Genomic DNA, 18341 nt, shown 5'->3' on the forward strand with positions numbered 1-18341 from the left:
GCCCTGTCTAAATTTCTTTTTCTAAGAAGATCCCAGTCTATATTGGAGAAGCTAGAATCTCAGCAAGTAATTTGTTTCCATTATTTTGGAGTCTTGTTAGGTTAAAATGATATGTGAATGCAATCCAGTAGTTAAGTAAGAATTGGTTTGGTCAAGTTTTGGACATGATCTAAATAGTCGATCATTAGACTTATTTCCCAGTCATAGATCTAATATTCAGTCAAGGAAGCAGAGAAGGTGGGGCAGGAAAGGAGAGATCATGAGTACTGTGCAAGAGCAGGAGTAATTCCTGCTCTTCCAAACCTCACTGCAAAGTTAGAAACTGCAAATTTAAGCCAAGTTAATCACTGAAGACTTGGACATTTGAATAGGTACATGGATGGGAATGATGTTGACAGATTTGGGTCAAACATGGGTAACTAGGATTCGGAGAACATTAAAAATTAGAATAATTGTGGATGCTAAAGGGTCAGAATTCAAAGTGGGTGCAAGAGAGATCCTATCATTATAGTGCATTTTCTCGCCACTGTTTGTTAAGATGTCTCGGCCTGATTTTAATTGACAATGAATGTAGAAAATATCATAAATGCTGATCATGCAGAAAAAGGTTAATGTGACTATCCAACGTCTTTGCAACCTGTTGCTTTACATTGAATTAGCAAGAAGATGTGATGCAGAAACAACCCACTCAGCCCATATCATCATTCTTCGTCCATTGGCGATATTAGTGCTTCTTCTATTCTACATCATCTAAGTCAGGAAGGCCACAGTCAGTCTGTGTTGGAAGCAACATCTCCAGCCCCATGTTGCTCAGCACCAGCAACCCCCAGTGCTGTGTGCTCAGCCCACTGCTGTCCACACTGCTGTCATATGACTGTACTGCTAGATCTAGTTCAAACTGAATCATCAAGTTCGCGTAATACACAACATCGACAACAATGATGAGACAGCGCACAGAGGGGAGGTAGAATGGCTGGTAGAATAGTGCAAACACAACATCTTGGCATCAAAGTGAACGAGACAAAAGAGATGATAGTGGACTTTAGGGTGGTGTAGGCTGAGCACTCCTCGCTGCACGTAAACAGCCCCTCTGTGGAGACTGTTAGGAGCACCAAGTTTCTGGGTGTGCACATAATGGACTTTCTCACCTTGTCCCTCAACATCACGTCTTAGTCAATAATGCAGTACAGAAACTCCACTTCCTGAGCAGATTGAGGCGAGCAAGGCTCACCACCCCCTCCCCACCTCGATACTAACCAGTCCTTACAGGAGCACCATCGAGAGTGTTCTGGTCAGCTACGTCGCCATCTGAAATGGGAATGGCTGGGCATCTGACTGCTAGATCCTTCAAAGGATTGCAAGGACTGCGAGAAGATCATCGAGGTGTCCCTTCCATCCTTCTGAGATAACTACCGAGCATGCTGCATATGCAGGGCCCTCAGCACTGTCAGTGATCCCTCCCATCTGTCCAACAATCTCTTTGATCCTCTGCTATCAGATAGGAGGTACCACAGCATTAGGAGATGGACTGTTAGGATGGAACCTCCCCAGGCCATAAGACTACTTATCTCTCTGTCACCACCCAGGTCTCACCATGTATGAAGTGCCAATAGCATTATTTGCTTTTTAACTTATTATTTGTTTTAATTATTTGTGGCAATATTACTTTATGTATTGTGTGTGAGTTATATATACTCTGCTGTGCCCCTTGGTCCAGAGGAACATGGTTTCATTTGATGGTATACATGTATATGGTTGAAATGAACTTGAAGTTTATCAGCAAAAGCTCTATTGCCTTTTCTCTCATGGACTTGCTCTAGTACAAAAGTTAAGACACTTCAGTCCAATACTGTGTGAGTGCTGCATGACTGAAGGTACTAAGTATTGGACAGGATATAAAACTGAAATCCATTCTGTACTGGCAAGGAAAAATATAAGATCTTAATGCATAAACACAAGCAGGTGCTGGAAATCCAGACTAACACACACAAAATGCTGAAGGAACTCAGCAAGTTTGGCAGCACCTATGGAGGGGGTTAATTTTGATACACCATTCAGGGCCCCAAACAGTCCTTTCCGGTCAGGCAATACTTCACTTGTGAGTCAGTTGGGGTCATCTACTGTATCTGGCGTTTGCCAATGCGGCCTCCACTATATCAGTGAAACCCGATGTGGATTGGGGTCCACTTTGTCTCGCACCTTCACTCCATCTGCAAAGTCAGGATTTCCCAGTGGCCAACCATTATAATTGTACTCCCCATTCCCAATCTGACATGTCAGTTCATGGTCTCCTCGATTGCCATGATGAGGCCACTCTCAAGTTAGACAAGCAACACCTCATATTTCATCTGTGACCCCCAATCTGATGGCATGAACATCAATTTCTCTTAACTTGTAATTCCTCCCCTTCCCCTTTCTCTCTTTTTTGTATTTCCCATTCTGCCTCCCTTCTTACCCTCTGTCCTCCCCACCACCACACACTGGTGTCCCTTCTCCTTCCCTACCTCCCATGGTCCACTCTCCCCTCCTATCAGATTCCTTCTTCTTCAGCCCTTTACCCTTTCCACCTATCACGTCCCCCCTCTCTAACCAGCTACTTTCCTCCTCACCTGGCTTTATCTGTCTCCATCCAGCTTGTACTCCTTCCCCTTCCACCACCTTCTTATTCTGGCTTCTTCCCCTTTCCAGTTCTGATGAAGTGTCTGGATCCTAAGGCCGTCATTTTAAGAAGAGCATTGGCATTAACCATAATTGTGTTGGACAAGATTTACCCGTTCCAGTTGGAGCACAAAAACAGATTTCATAGAAGGCTACTATATACAAATTAGCTTTCTTCTCCTTTCAGTGTGACCACAGTTCAACTGCTGAACATGATAGCACAGCATGGTGCCGCTGCCCCAGCTCCAGTGATCTGTGTTTAACTCTGACCAGCGTTCTGTCCATCCGGAGTTTGCTTGATCTCCTGGTGACCATGTTGGTTTTTGCTGGGTTCTCTGGTTTCCTCCTGCATCCCAAAAATACACAGGCATTTGCTACTGGGAATAACCGCTAGTATTATTACATAGCAAAGGAGTAAAATAGAAGTTGATGGACATGCCAGGGAGAATAGATTGGAGGGAAATAAGAAATGGGGAAATACGACTGGGATTCCTTTTCCGAACTAGCATGGACCTGATGGGCTGAATAACCTCATTCTATGCCATAAGCAAGGAAATTAGTGGCAATAAAATGAACCTGAAATGCAAAGGGTTAGAAAATAAATATTTCAGTGCTTAAATATATCAAAGCTATATAGCAAGAAGTTCCTCTTTCTAAATAAAGATTTTTTTCCCTCAATTACCTGTTGGGTTTATTAAAGAAGATCTTCTAAGTATGGCTCCTAGTTTTAGTCTTCAATAAAATGCGGAAATGTTTTCTTTATACTCAATCTTTAAAGATCCTCTTCAGATCTATTAAGTCCTTTTATGAAGAACAAAGCCCCAAAATACTCTGTCTTTCCTGATAGTTATAATCTCTCAGTTATAATGTCATCCTTTGAATTCTTCTCCATTGATTCTACGTGCTTTTTGTATTATAGAGAGCAGAAGTATGCACAGCATAAGAATAGTGATCTCTTTCAAGCAATAGTCCTGCACAGTACATACATGACAATTTAGGAAGATGAAAAGCTTGAGGGAAGCGAATGCAATCCCAAGAACTGACAGGTCCTGTTTTATAGATCTGTGGCACATGAAAACCATGGTTATACAAGTTCACAACTGTGTACTCAACATTTTTATCAGGGGATGAGAAATGGATAGGTAAAGGCAAAACTCAAATGCTCAATGTACTTAATCAGAGATGTATCTTTAAGATCAAGGTCAGTGGGATAGTTACCTAGAAAAAAAGTTTGATATTTTAAATTAACTGGACTGTGCTCTGTTTAATTTCAGTTAATATCTGTGTTTAAAATTGGTTCTTTTCCTATAATGAATATTTTAAAGGGGAAGCAAAAAATTAAAATAGCCACAAACATTATCATGTTAGATCTTGAATTGTTAGCATTTGATTTTTAAAAGAGCACAAAACAATTATTGAAAATTAGTCATCCATCAAACTGTCCTTACTGCCTTCAAAGGTGTCCTGTGTCCTATTTCTCTATATAATGATTTCTCCCCCCGGCACTTATCCCTGCAAATGTGACAAGGGCACGGCCCTACATCTCCATCCTTGCCATAATTAGTCATCTATTGTATCCAGCACACCCAGAGTGTCCTCCTCTACTTCAGTAAAACCCAACACAAATTGAGGGTCCGTATTGTCGAATATCATCACTCTGATGGTTGCAAAAAGCAGGATTTCTTGGTGACTATCTATTTCAATTGGCTTCCATTTCCCATTCTGGCATGTCTATCCAAAGCTACCTCTTCTGCCATGATGAGGCCAAACACAGGCTGGGGGAGCAACACCTAGCCTCCAACCTGATGGCATGAACATCGATTTCTCTAACTTCCATTAATTTCTCTCCCCTCCCTTTTTCCCTATTTTTCCATTCCTTATTCTGGTTCCCTCTCACCCTTTCACTTCTTACCTGCCTGTCACCTCCCTCTGGTTCCCCTGCTCTTTCCTTTGTTTCATGGTCCACTGACCTCTCCTATTAGATTAATTCTTTTTCAAATAGAGTCATAAAGAAAGTACAGCACAGAAACAGGCCCTTCGGCCCATCGAGTCCATGCTGAATCAATTAAACCACCTAATACTATTGATCTGCACAAGGACCATAGCGCTGCATACCCCTACCATCCACGATTCTATCCAAACTTCTCTTAAGCATTGAAATCAAGCTCACGTGCACCATTTACGCTGGCAGCTCATTCCACACTCTCATGACCCTCTGAGTAAAGAAGCTTCCCCTCATGCTCCCCTTGAACTTTTCACTTTTCACCCTTAACTGATAACTAGTTGTTGTCCCATCCAACCTCAGTGGAAGAAGCCTGCTTGCACTGACTCTATCTATATCCCTCGTAATTTTGTATACCTCTATCAAATCTCCTCTCAATCTTCTATGTTCCAAGGAATAAAGTCCTAATTAATTTAGTCTTTACCTTATAACTCAGATCCTTCAGTCCTTGTAATTTTTTTTCTGTACTCTTTCAATCTTATTTACATCTTTCTTGCAGGTAGATGACCAAAACTGCACACGATACTCCAAATTAGGCCACACGAACATCTTATACAACTTCAACATAACATCCCATGTTCTGTATTCAGTACTTTGATTTATGAAAGCCAATGTGGCAAAAGCTTTCTTTACAACCCTATCTACCTGTGACACCACGTCCAATGAATTATGGGCCTGTATTCCTGGATTGCTTTGTCCTACAGCGCTCTTCAATGCCCTACGATTCTGTGCAAGACCTACCCTGGTTGGTCCAACTGAAGTGCAACACCTCACACTTGTCTGCATTAAATTCCATCCGCCATTTTCAGGCTATTTTTACAGCTGGTCTAGATCCGGCTACAAGCTCTGATAGTCTTACTTACTGTCCACTACACCCCAAATCTTGGTGTCATCTGCAAATTTGCTGATCCAGTTAAGCACATTATCATCCAGATCATTGATCTAGAAGACAAACAACAACGGGCCCAACATCAATCCCTGTGGCACTCCACTAGTCACAGACCTCTAGTCATAGAGGCAACCATCTACTACCACTCTCTGGCTTCTCCCACAAAGCCAATATCTCATCCAATTTAGTACCTCATCTTGAATGCCAAGCCACTAAACCTTCTTTATCAACCTCCCATGTGGGACCTTGTTAAATGCCTTGCTAAAGTTCATATAGACAACTTCCACTGCCTTGCATTAATCAATTTTCCCGGTAACTTCCTTGAAAAACTCTAAACGATTGTTCAAACATGACCTACCACACATGAAGCCATGCTGAGTGTCCCTAATCAGTCTATGTCTACCCAAATAATCATAACTTCAGTCTCTCAGAATACCTTCTGATAAATTTCCTGCTACTGATGTCAGGCTGACCAGCCGAAAATTTCCTGGTTTATTTTTAGCGCCTTTCTTACATAGTGGAACAACATGAACTATCCTCCAATCCTCCGGTACCTCATCTGTCATGAAGGATGATTTAAATATCTCTGCTAGAGCCCCTGCAATTTTGGCACTTGCCTCCCACAGGATCCGACAAAATACCTTGTCAGGCCCTGGGATTTATCTACCCTAATTGGTCTCAAGACAGCAACCACCTCCTCCACTGTAATCTGTACAAGGCCCATGAAGTCAATGCTGCTTTGGCTCATTTCTATAGACTCTGTGTCCATCTCCTGAGTAAATACAGATGCAAAAAATCCATTTAAGATCTTCCTATCTTTTTTTTTGGCTGCACGTATGAATCACCATTCTGGTCTTCCTGCGGACCAATTTTGTCCCTTGCCATCCTTTTGCTCTTAACATATCTGCAGACTCCCTTAGGACGCTCCACCTTGTCTGCCGGGGCAACCTCATGCCTTCTTTTAGCCCTCCTGATTTCATTCTTAAGTGTTCTCTTACATTTCTTACAATCTATAAAGAACTCACTTGTTCCTACAACACACGTAAAAAATGCTAGTGAACGCAGCAGGCCAGGCAGCATCTATAGGAAGAGGTACAGTCGACGTTTCCGGCCGAAACCCCTCGTCAGGACTAACTGAAAGAAAAGATAGAAAGAGATTTGAGAGGGGGAGGGGGAGATCCGAAATGATAAGAGAAGACAGGAGGGGGAGGGATGGAGCTAAGAGCTGGAAAGTTGATTGGCAAAGCGATATGAGAGGATCAAGGGACAGGAGGCCTAGGGAGAAAGAAAGGGGGAGGGGAGCCCAGAGGATAGGCAAGGAGTTATAGTGAGAGGGACAGAGGGAGAAAAGAGAGAGCGAGAGAGAGGAAAATAAATAAATAAATAAGGGATGGGGTACAAAGGGAAGGTGGGGCATTAACACAAGTTTGAGAAGTCAATGTTCATGCCATCAGGTTGGAGGATACCCAGACGGAATATAAGGTGTTGTTCCTCCAACCTGAGTGTGGCTTCATCTTGCCGGTAGAGGAGGCCGTGGATAGACATATTGGAATGGGAATGGGACGTGGATTTAAAATGTGTGGCCACTGGGAGATCCTGCTTTCTCTGGCGGAAAGAGCGTAGGCATTCAGCGACATGGTCTCCCAGCCTGCATCGGGTCTCGCCAATATATAGAAGGCCGCATCGGGAGCACCGAATGCAGTATATCACCCCAGCCAACTCACAGGTGAAGTGTCGCCTCACCTGGAAGGACTGTCTGGGGCCCTGAATGGTGGTGAGGGAGGAAGTGTAAGGGCATGTATAGCACTTGTTCCGCTTACAAGGATAAGTGCCGAGAGGGAGATCGGTGGGAAGGGATGGGGGGGACGAATGGACAAGGGAGTCACGTAGGGAGTGATCCCTGCAGAAAGCAGAAAGAGGGGGAGAGGGAAAGATGGACATTGTGGTGGGATCCCGTTGGAGGTGGCGGAAGTTACAGAGAGTTATATGTTGGACCCGGAGGCTGGTGGGGTGGTAGGTGAGGACAAGAGGAGGGGTTGGTTGGTTATTTATTTATTTATTTGTTTGTTTGTTTGTTATTTTTTTTCTCTCTCTCTTTTCTCCCTCTGTCCCTCTCACTATAACTCCTTGCCCATCCTCTGGGCTCCCCTCCCCTTTCTTTCTCCCTAGGCCTCCCGTCCCATGGTCCTCTCCCTTCCTCAGCCTCGTATCCCTTTTGCCAATCACCTGTCCAGCTCTTAGCTCCATCCCTCCCCCTCCTGTCTTCTCCTGTCATTTTGGATCTCCCTCTCCCCCTCCCACTTTCAAATCTCTTTCTATCTGTTCTTGCAGTTAGTCCTGACGAAGGGTTTTGGCCCGAAGTGTCAATTGTACCTCTTCCTATAGATGCTGCCTGGCCTGCTGCGTTCACCAGCATTTTTTATGTGTGTTGCTTGAATTTTCAGCATCTGCAGATTTCCTCGTGTTTGCGTTCACTTGTTCCTACCTGCCTATACCTGTCGTGCATCTCCTTTTTTGCTAAACCAGGGCGTCATTATCTCTTGAAAACTAAGGTTTCCTACACCAGTTATCTTTACCTTTTATTCTGACAGGCACATACAAGCTTCATACTCTCAAAATTTTACTTTTGAAGGCCTCCCACTTACCATGTACACCTATGCCAGAAAATAACCCGCCCCAATCCACACTTGCCAGATCCTTTCGGATACTATCAGAATTCAATTTAGAATCTCAACCCATGGACCAGACATATCTTTTTCCATATTTTCTTTGAAACTAATCTTTACCTCTTCTACCTATCTGTTCCCAACTTCTTATTTCCCCCCACTCACCTCACTTGGCTTCACCTATCACCTGCTAGCTTATGCTGCATCCCCCTCCTCCAACCTTCTTATTCTGGCTTCTTGCCCCTTCCTTTCTTTTCAAATCTTTTTATTATTATTATATTATTCAAAAATAACACAAGTACATCGCAGTAAGCAACACTTACAGTGTCTCGAGGAAAAAAAACATTATTTTAAAGATTGAAAAATTTTGGTGATAATAAAAAAACCCTACTAAGCAGAAAAAGTGGGGGGAAAAAAACCCATTAGGTGTACTAACCCCGGAGCCATGCGTCATACAAAAAGCTTCTAAAGATAAACATCAAACTGCCAGCAAGAAAAAAAGATATACCAAAAATTTACAATTAGATCGTGGAGGAAATCTACCAATTAACTCAAATGATAATAACGAGCAAATGAACCCCATCTTTTCTCAAAATCAAATAAAGGTTCAAAGGTTCGACTTCTAATTTTCTTCAAACTAAGACATAGCATCACTTGACAGAACCATTGCCCCTTCCTTTCCAGTCCTGAGGAAGGGCCTTGGCCTTCATAAATGCCGCCTGACTTGCTGAGTTGCTCCAGCATTTTGTGTGTGTTGCTCAAAATTCCCAGCATCTGCAGAATCTCTTGTGCTTACATCTTGTTGCTGGTGTTTTCACTCAGCTACCTCCCTCCCTTCGATTCAGCTTCACAATCATGCAAAACTCCTCAAGACTGCTGCAGCTGTTAGTAATAACACATATGGCTTTTCAAAGAACTGCAAGAACAAGATTTCATTACTGCATTGGAATAGATAACAGTATTATAACTTGCACATTTTACAAGCTGCTTTTTTAAATATCTGTAATGAAAGAGAAAAATTAGTTTACATTATGTGCTTGTAACTGTGTGTACACATATATAGTATTGGATAATACATATATAATGATATTAGTTCACAGATTTATATGCTGGTATCTTAAATTTAATTGATGCAAGCAAGAGTACAAATTTAAAGAACGTAAATAAATTAATATTATATTGTTGTTATTTATATTGTGAAAGTCATAGTCATAGAACGGTGCAGAAGCAAGCCCTTCAGCCCATCTAGTCTGTACCCCTTCCATCCACGGACCCATCTAAATTTTTTCTTAAATGTTGAAATCAAACCTACATCCACCACTATCAATACCCCTCATAATTTTATATATCTCTATCAAATCTACCCTTATTCTCCTGTGTCTTTATTCCCTAGGACACAGGAGAATAAGGGTAGATTTGATAGAGGTATATAAAATTACGAGGGGTTTTGATAGGGTAGTTACAAGCAGGCTTTTTCTACAGAGGTTGGGGGAGACAAGAACAAGAGGTCATGGGTTAAGTGTGAAAGGTGAACTGTTTAAGGGGAACACGAGGGAGAATCTCTTCACTCAGAGGGTGATGTGAGTGTGAAATATGCTGCCAGTGGAAGTGGTGGATGCCGGTTTGATTTCAACATTTAAGAAAAATTTGGATGGGTCCGTGGATGGAAGGGGTACGGAGGGTTATGGTCTGGATGCAGGTCGATGGGGCAAGGCAGATTAATAGATTAGCACAAAAGACTTGCATGCACTGTGATAGCTTTGATCACCTACAGTACGTACAGGAAAGATGTCAGTAAGATTGAAAGAATTCAGAGAAAAATTAGCAAGATGTTGCCAGGACATGAGGACACAGGTTAATCCCACTGGAAATCATTATCCACTGCCCTTACACTCCTGTCTTGTCTAAAGTGGCAGGGTAATCCCCTTATTGAATTTATTAGTTCCTAACTTATTAATGTTTCCTGATTTTGAAAACTATTCTCAAAACTATTAGCAAACAACAGGAATTCTGCAGATGCTGGAAATTCAAGCAACACACATCAAAGTTGCTGGTGAACGCAGCAGGCCAGGCAGCATCTGTAGGAAGAGGTGCAGTCGACATTTCAGGCCGAGACCCTTCGTCAGGACTAACTGAAGGAAGAATGAGTAAGGGATTTGAAAGTTGGAGGGGGAGGGGGAGATCCAAAATGATAGGAGAAGACAGGAGGGGGAGGGATAGAGCCAAGAGCTGGACAGGTGATAGGCAAAAGGGGATACGAGAGGATCATGGGACAGGAGGTCCGGGAAGTGGGTCCCCCCCCCCTTGTCTTTTCCCATCCTCTGGGTCCTCCCCCCCCCCCCTTGTCTTTCTTCCCGGACCTCCTGTCCCATGATCCTCTCGTATCCCCTTTTGCCTATCACCTGTCCAGCTCTTGGCTCTATCCCTCCCCCTCCTGTCTTCTCCTATCATTTTGGATCTCCCCCTCCCCCTCCAACTTTCAAATCCCTTACTCACTCTTCCTTCAGTTAGTCCTAACGAAGGGTCTCGGCCTGAAACGTCGACTGCACCTCTTCCTACAGATGCTGCCTGGCCTGCTGTGTTCACCAGCAACTTTGATGTGTGTTGCTCAAAACTATTAGAATGGAAATATGCCCTTAAAAATTACTACAACTATAAAAGTTAATAAAAACAACTAAAATGCCAAAAAACACATAATTTTAGTGACATAATTAAAATAAACTAACTTATACTTCTATTTATCTCCTAAATCTTTTCTCTTCATCCTTCATTGATAGAAAACTGGAGGGCTATATGGAAGGAAAGGGTTAGATTTACATTATCTTAGAGTAGATTAAAAGGGCAACACAGTGTCATGGGACAAAGGCTGTTCTGTGCTGTAATTTTCTATGTTCTACAATAATTGGGGGATCTCCAGACCGGTTTAGATACAAGAGGAAGTTATACAACTGATATTGGTATTGGTTTATTGTTGTCACATGTACTGAGGCGCAGTGAAAAAAACTTTTGTTTTGCATGCCTTCCCGACAGATCATATCAAAGTAGTTACATCAAAGTAGTAAGAAGAAGACAGAATGCAGAATATAGCATTACGGTTAGAAAAAACACAGTGCAGTAGACAAAATGTAAGGGTCACAAGAAGATGAATTGGGAGATCCTGATTTCAAGAGTTCAGCTGTTAGGATGTGTGAGATCCATCCAAGATTGGAATAACAACAGGATAAAAGCTATCCTCGAGTCTGAGGGTTTTGTATCTTCTGCCTAATGGAGGAGGGAAGAAGAGAAAATAACCAGTGGAGTAGGAGGGATCCTTGATTATGTTAGCTGTTTTCCTGAGGCAGTGGGAGATGCAGTTGGAGTCAATGGAGAGGAGGTTGGTTTACACAATGAACTGGACTGTTGCAATTTCTTGCAATCTTGGCAATGCAGTTGCCATACCAAGCAGTGATGCTTCTGGATAGAAGCTTTCAACAGTGCATCTATAAAACTTAGTAAAAATCAATAGGAATGTACCAAATTGCCTTAGACTTCTGAAAAAGAAAGGCATTGATATGCTTTTTTGGCTGTAGCATCTAATTGTTGGAGCATGACAAGTTGGTAATATATACAGCTAGGAAGTTGAAACTTAGCTATCTCTGCCTTCGATACATTGGTACAGATGGGAATGTGTACTCCACTTCACTTCTTGGGCTCTATGACCAGCTTCTTTGTTTCGCTGATGATAGGGGAAAGATTGTTGACTTGGCACCATTCAACTAGGCTTTCTATTTCCTTCCTTTTCTCTGTCATGGTTTGAGATCCAGCCCATCTGCAAAATTTTAAGTAGAGTGGAATTTGGTACTTAGTTATGAGTGTACAGAGAGAATAGCAAGGGGCTTAGGATACAGCCTTGAAGGACAGTTGGTGTTGGAAGGTAACATTGCAGGACATGTTGTTACCTGTCTTTACACATTGCAGTCTATTAATCAGAAAGTCAAGGATCCTGTGGATTTTCTGACCAGATGAAGTGTCTTGACCCAAAATGTCTACTGTCCAATCCCTTCTGCAGATGCTGCTGACCCAGTGAGTTTCTCCAGCGGTTTGTTTTCCACAATACTCAGTCAATGTCTGACTCTGAGAATCTCCAGGCTGGATGGAATGGGAAGGAGAATAACGCTACAATGTCGCAAGAGGGAGATTTCTTCCGTGATTGAACCAAAAATATATTTTGGAACCAAAGTACCTCTTGTTGGGGGAAAAATGCTAACATTGTATGTAAAAAAAAAACAATGGAAGGACATCTGTAGCCCTTACTTGAATGCCCAATAACAAGGTTACTTTTTATTGGGCGTTATGCCTAATAAAAATACAGGATCTCTGAGGGAAAAAGAGTCTGAATGAGAAAGGAAGAAATAATAATGGCTTAAATTCTAACACTTCCAAGAATGTTTATGAATGTTAAAAAAAAGTACCTGTATTATCATGACATGAGAGATCCCAAAGCACTTTTTAGAGAATGAGGAACTTTCTAATATGCAGTCATTATTGTAATTTAGAAAGTTGAGGAGTGTAGTTCTAAACTTATGGACTTTTACCATTGTATAGAATGCAAATTTCCTTACTCAAAAAATATCACAGAATTTCTGATAATCTGTTCAGCTTCAATTACTGGAACAGCTTTTGCAAAGCATTCCAATCCTCTTCTGCCCAACTGGAGAAGAATATTTAACTTATTCTACTCCCTTCAAAGATTATGGTTGCATTAAAATGTGTCCCTAGTAAATAACATGAAGGACATTTTATAGAAGCTGCGACATGCTTCATTCCATTCCATGAAATGCCACACCAGAGACTGGTAGATATACTTCACGCAGAAAACCTAACTCTTACCAAAGTTCTTCACAACCCATATCCTCACCAGATCATGACTTGACTTGCTGCTTCATACCTCATCCACCTCTCCACTTCCAATACACTGCCTTATTTCTAGAACAGGTTTCTTCTCCGGATAAAAATCAGTGCCTTTACAGAGAGATAAAAGGCTCTAAGAATATACTGGGAAGTTATAGGCCGATACCCCTGATGTAAATTTGATGGGTAAAATTTTGGAAGATATTCTGACATGTATATGTAGTTGGATAATTAACATGGCTTTGTTGATGGTAGATCGTGACTCACCAATCTTATAGCTTTTTGAGGGGGTTGCCAAGAAGGTTGAAGAAGGAAAGGTAGTGGATGCTATTTACGTGGACTTTAGCAAGGCCTTTGACAAAGTTTCACATGGGATTTGGATCCAGAAGGTTAAGTTGTTTGCCATTCAGGATGAAGTAGCCAATTGGATTCAACACTGGATTTGCGGGAGAAAGCTTTGAGTGATTGTGGATGATTGTCTCTCTGACTAGTGTTAATGTGGGGTGTATTGTTGCTTATCATTTATATTAATGATTTAAATGATAATACGGTAAATTGGATCAGCAAATTGGTAGATGACATCAAGATTAGAAATGTGGTGGACAGTGAGGAAGGCTATCAAAGCTTGCAGTGTAACCTTGACCAGCTAGAAAAGTGGAGTGAAAAATGGGAGGTGGAATTTAATGCAGACAAGTGTGAGGTGCTGCACTTTGGGAGAACAAATAGAATAGAATATCTTTATTGTCATTGTTGTGAAGCAATGAAACACAGTTTCATTTGGGATTGGAGTAAGACTTCCACAGTGAATGGGAGAGCAAAGAGTCCTGGCAATATAGATCTATAATTCCTTGAACATTGGATCACAGATAGATAGGAACATAAAGAGAGCTTCTGTTATTTTGGCCTCCATAAATCAGGGTACTGGTATGTAGATGACATCAGTAATACCTCAGTAAATTTGAAGTATTATGTGCAGTTCTGGTGCCTGCAGGAAAAGTATCAATAAGTTTGAATGAGTCCAGTGAAAATTTATGAAGATGTCCTGAGAAGCTGAGTTAGAGGAGAAGGTTGAATAGGTTAGGGTTTTATTCCTTGGTATACAAAATTCTGATGGGTATAGATAGGGTGGATGTGTGCAGGCTTTTTCCCTTCAAATAGGATGAAGGAGAGGTCATAGGTTTAGGGTGAAAGATGAAATATTTAAAGAGAATCTGAGAGGAACCTTCTTCATTCAGAGGGTGGTGCATGTGTGGAATGATGTGCTCGGGGAAATGGTAGATATGGGTTCATTTATAACATTTTAAGATAAGTTTGCATACGTACATGGATGGAAAGGGAGGTTTAATGTCTGGGTGCAGGTAGATGATTCTAGGCAAGAAGATCATGTTGGCATGAACTAGATGGGCTGAAGGGCCTCTTTCTGTACTGTAGTTCTCTATTACTCTATAACTGTAAAAATAAAAAAGGGGAATGTGGAAATGCCAAGTAGAGCTGATGAAAGAAAATTAGGAGGAGAAAACTCTCAAAGGGAAAAGGGAAACAGATCAATGTGAAGCTTCTTTCTTTCTGTCTACTTGTGCAGAGTCTGCCACGGAATATTCCAGTCACCATTATCTCCCAGAATTTCCACCATTCCTTCCAAAAGACCAATGGACAGGAGCAGCAGGAGCCAGAGAGTTCATCGACCTCAGAGGAATCTCCTGAAGATAATGAATTTTTTGTACAGGAATCCCGACTAAGACGGAGACCAAACCTTAAAGTATTTGGAATTGTATGTAACCATTTATTTGCATGATTAACAGAAAGCAATTTGTCAGAATGATCAAACAATTCTTGTCCTTATGATGCACTCAGAATGTCACATGAATATTGTAGTATTCATAGCTCAATAATATACCACAAATACATCTTTGAGGAGTGGTATGAGGGACATTTGGTAATGTGTAGCCCATATGTTTGACCTGTTGCTGAACTGAATGGAGTACAAGTAAATTCCAATCAGTTCTAGCTGATTGTGGCCATACAGCTTAACATTGACCCTAAACTGCATTGTTTAGAGATCCATCAAAGAATAAGCTTTGGCTCCAAGTCTATTGTAACCAAAAGTTAAGAATGATCTACAATCTACACCTCTCTATGATACACTGCTTAATGTCTTGTATTTATGAAGGCAATTTGAGGTGCTGAAATGGTATGATCGCAACCATTTCAGTATGTGCCTGTTTCTTTTTTATTCTCACTGGTTTTCTATTTTTTTCTAAATTCTTATCCTGTGCTGCACATTGTTTTGATTGAAGTCCTTTAGGTAGAGGTTAACTCTTGGATCATCAACTAGCATGCTTGTAGTTCCCAATTCCCCAGGGTCTCTTACCAAAAGCATTCTTCTCCATTCAGTCAATCTCTAGAACTATCTCAAAGCTGAACTCTGGTTTCTTCTGCTTCAACTCAAGTGACTGAGTTGGCAATAAAAGAAACTACTCGTCCGATCAAGTAACTTAATTTAAGCCCTTACTGAAAGAACAAAGAAATCAGCAACTCAAATAACTTTATTTGACTCTTCAATGGTAAATCAAGCTCAAGATTGCATGCAATTTGTAACAATACTCATTCGCAATCAGCAGTAAGCAGCACAGCTTGTGTAGTCTTAATCACCCAGTCCTTTATCATTGCGGAACTCCAACACTTCGACGAGACTCAATTGTGAAATGTCACCAAGTACTGATTGCAATCCAGCCAATAGAGAGGTTCCAAAATTATCTTGGAAAGTCCTGGTTATTGGACTGTTCAAGGTTCCCTCATCTCCCTTACAAATGAAAACAGCTGACCATAAGGCAAGTCTGCTGATATGCAACTGTTATGTGCACGTCGCCTTTGACCAAAGAAAAAAGATGGCTGGAGTCGCTTGGCACTTTCGTGCAAGGGTGTTCATGCAATGCATCAAAAAAAATCAAGCTTACAAAAATTAGCAAAACACCAAAAAGAGAACTGTCAATATTTACAAAAGATATTGACCAGAAACCACAACAAAAGCTCCATATTTTGTCCAGTGTGATCTCCTGGCAGCTTGATCGCTCTTTCTTTCCTCACTCCATTTTTTTTAAAGCACCAGGATAAGCCATCTTTAATTACCCAGAAATTTAATTTAAGACTACACATGATGCATCCCACAATGTAGTTACAATCATATTATAAAATAAACCGGAGTATCTACCTTAAATACAGTATACAAACAATATATACAAATTTACATATCCTCATTACTAAAGAAATGGGAATTTCTGCTGTGTATGGTGGGAAAAGCTTAATAAAGCCAACCCATTATAGAATATACTGGCGAACGCATTGAAGTGTGCATCCTCAGCTCAACGACAGCAGAATGACGAGGCAAGGTTTGTATGTGTGTATGAATGCACGTGTATATGGAGTGCATTTACCGAGTGCTCTCCATCACAGTAATTTACTGGAATTCATCACATTATTTCAAGCAAACCTAAATCAGGTTCAGATCAACCATTTTCTTAACATTCAGCCATTTTATAGGTGTTGTAGCAGGGAAGTCACTAATCCTACATCACCATCCCACACCATATTAGAATGAAAACTTCTGTATCCAGGTAATTAATGCATTCCAACACACACACTGCCTTACAAGAATTGGAAGATATCCAAGCAGATAATCTGTTTTAAGGTTGCTACAGAAATCATATTGATATTCATCTAGGCTTCTATTACACTGATTTGGATCATTTTAATTCAATAGTTCAATAGTTCCATTTAATATACTTTACACTTTATTGTCACCAAACAATTGATACTAGAACGTACAATCATCACAGCGATATTTGATTCTGCGCTTTGCGCTCCCTAGAGTACAAATCGATAGTAAATATTAAAAATTTAAATTATAAATCATAAATAGAAAATAGAAAAGGGAAAGTAAGGTAGTGCAAAAGAACCGAGAGGCAGGTGCGGATATTTGGGGGCACATTCTCTGATGTACATCAGAGAATGTATACAATATATACCTGTAATTCTTACTTTTTACAGACATCCTCGAAACAGAAGAAATACCCCCAAAGAATGAAGGACAGAAAAAAGCCCTAGGAACCCAAGGCCATCTGCCCCACCACCACACAAGTAGCAGCAAGCAGCATCAACCTGCCCCCTCCAAATTATTCTAGCATATAGCATCAGCATTCCTACCACCCACCATGCAAGCAACAGCAAAGCCCCCAAAGAGAGACCATATTCCACAATCCCTCAAAAACTAACTGTTCACTCCAACATTGACATTCCACAAGCTCTCTCAGACAGAGATTTTAATTGGATGATATTATAATGTTTGTAATATTATTAGCTTTCAGTAGATATAAAAATCAGAATCTGAGGTGATCTTGCCTGTTTTATACTACTAAAGTTACTCCAGCAAATTTATAATAACAATCACATTCATTAAATCACAAGTATTTTATGTACATGTGCTTAAAAAAGTGTATCTGATCATAGTTTGTTAAAAAAACACTATCTTTTTATTAACACAATCTGTCTTAAATGCATTCAAATTTCTGGTTTATAGTCTTTCTAATCAGTCTCAAATTTATATTATTTTCAACCCTTGCTCGTTGCCATTTGATCATTACATGAGCGCTCTGCATCTTGCCATATTTATGTTTCCTTTGTATTTTTTCTAAAAGTTATTTTCAAGCTATTTCTTTTCAGCACTGATGTAGGCCATGTTCCTGATTCATATGATTGTCTATGAATTTCACCTTCATTGTCAATGCTCTCCTTACCTTCACTCCTACCTAATTTGGTGATTTCTTTCTGCTGTGTCTCTCTAAGCCCATCCTTCACTGGCCCACTCTTTATTTTCCACTTCCTACTTTGCCACTGTTCGTGACCATTTCTTCAATTACTGTGCAACCATCAGTTGATCTTTCCTCCCCAAAGTATACTCTCTTCTACTTCCCACAAAGAATTCAAAAGCCAGCAAAAAAGTATCCTGTTCATCTGTTCCTTCACAAGCCTCTTTCGATCCTTTCTTGCCTGTTCACTCAATATACTTATCCTTTAAATATTTATTGTGCTTAAGAGTGCTAGAAAGCTAACCGTTAATTAATTATCAAATAATTACTTCATTTGGTACCCATTAATAAGAATGAGGAAGACGTCTAAAAGTATTAAGATCTGATTCTCACTCTAAAGCAGTTTTAATGTTAAGTATTGCAATGAAGCT

The 18341-nt window shown here is 40.7% G+C and overlaps 1 protein-coding gene across 2 annotated transcripts in view; it reads left to right on the forward strand.

Annotated features, from left to right (window-relative positions):
• card11 (caspase recruitment domain family, member 11) overlaps positions 1-18341 on the forward strand; it is a 321723-nt gene that overhangs the window by 213682 nt on the left and 89700 nt on the right. For both annotated transcript variants that reach the window (XM_072268714.1, XM_072268715.1), the window contains exon 9: positions 14688-14876. In XM_072268714.1, the coding sequence (XP_072124815.1) occupies positions 14688-14876 (189 nt within the window). The remainder of the gene's footprint in view (positions 1-14687; positions 14877-18341) is intronic.

Source organism: Mobula birostris, chromosome 9, assembly GCF_030028105.1.
Source record: "Mobula birostris isolate sMobBir1 chromosome 9, sMobBir1.hap1, whole genome shotgun sequence".
Classification (NCBI taxonomy): domain Eukaryota; kingdom Metazoa; phylum Chordata; class Chondrichthyes; order Myliobatiformes; family Myliobatidae; genus Mobula; species Mobula birostris.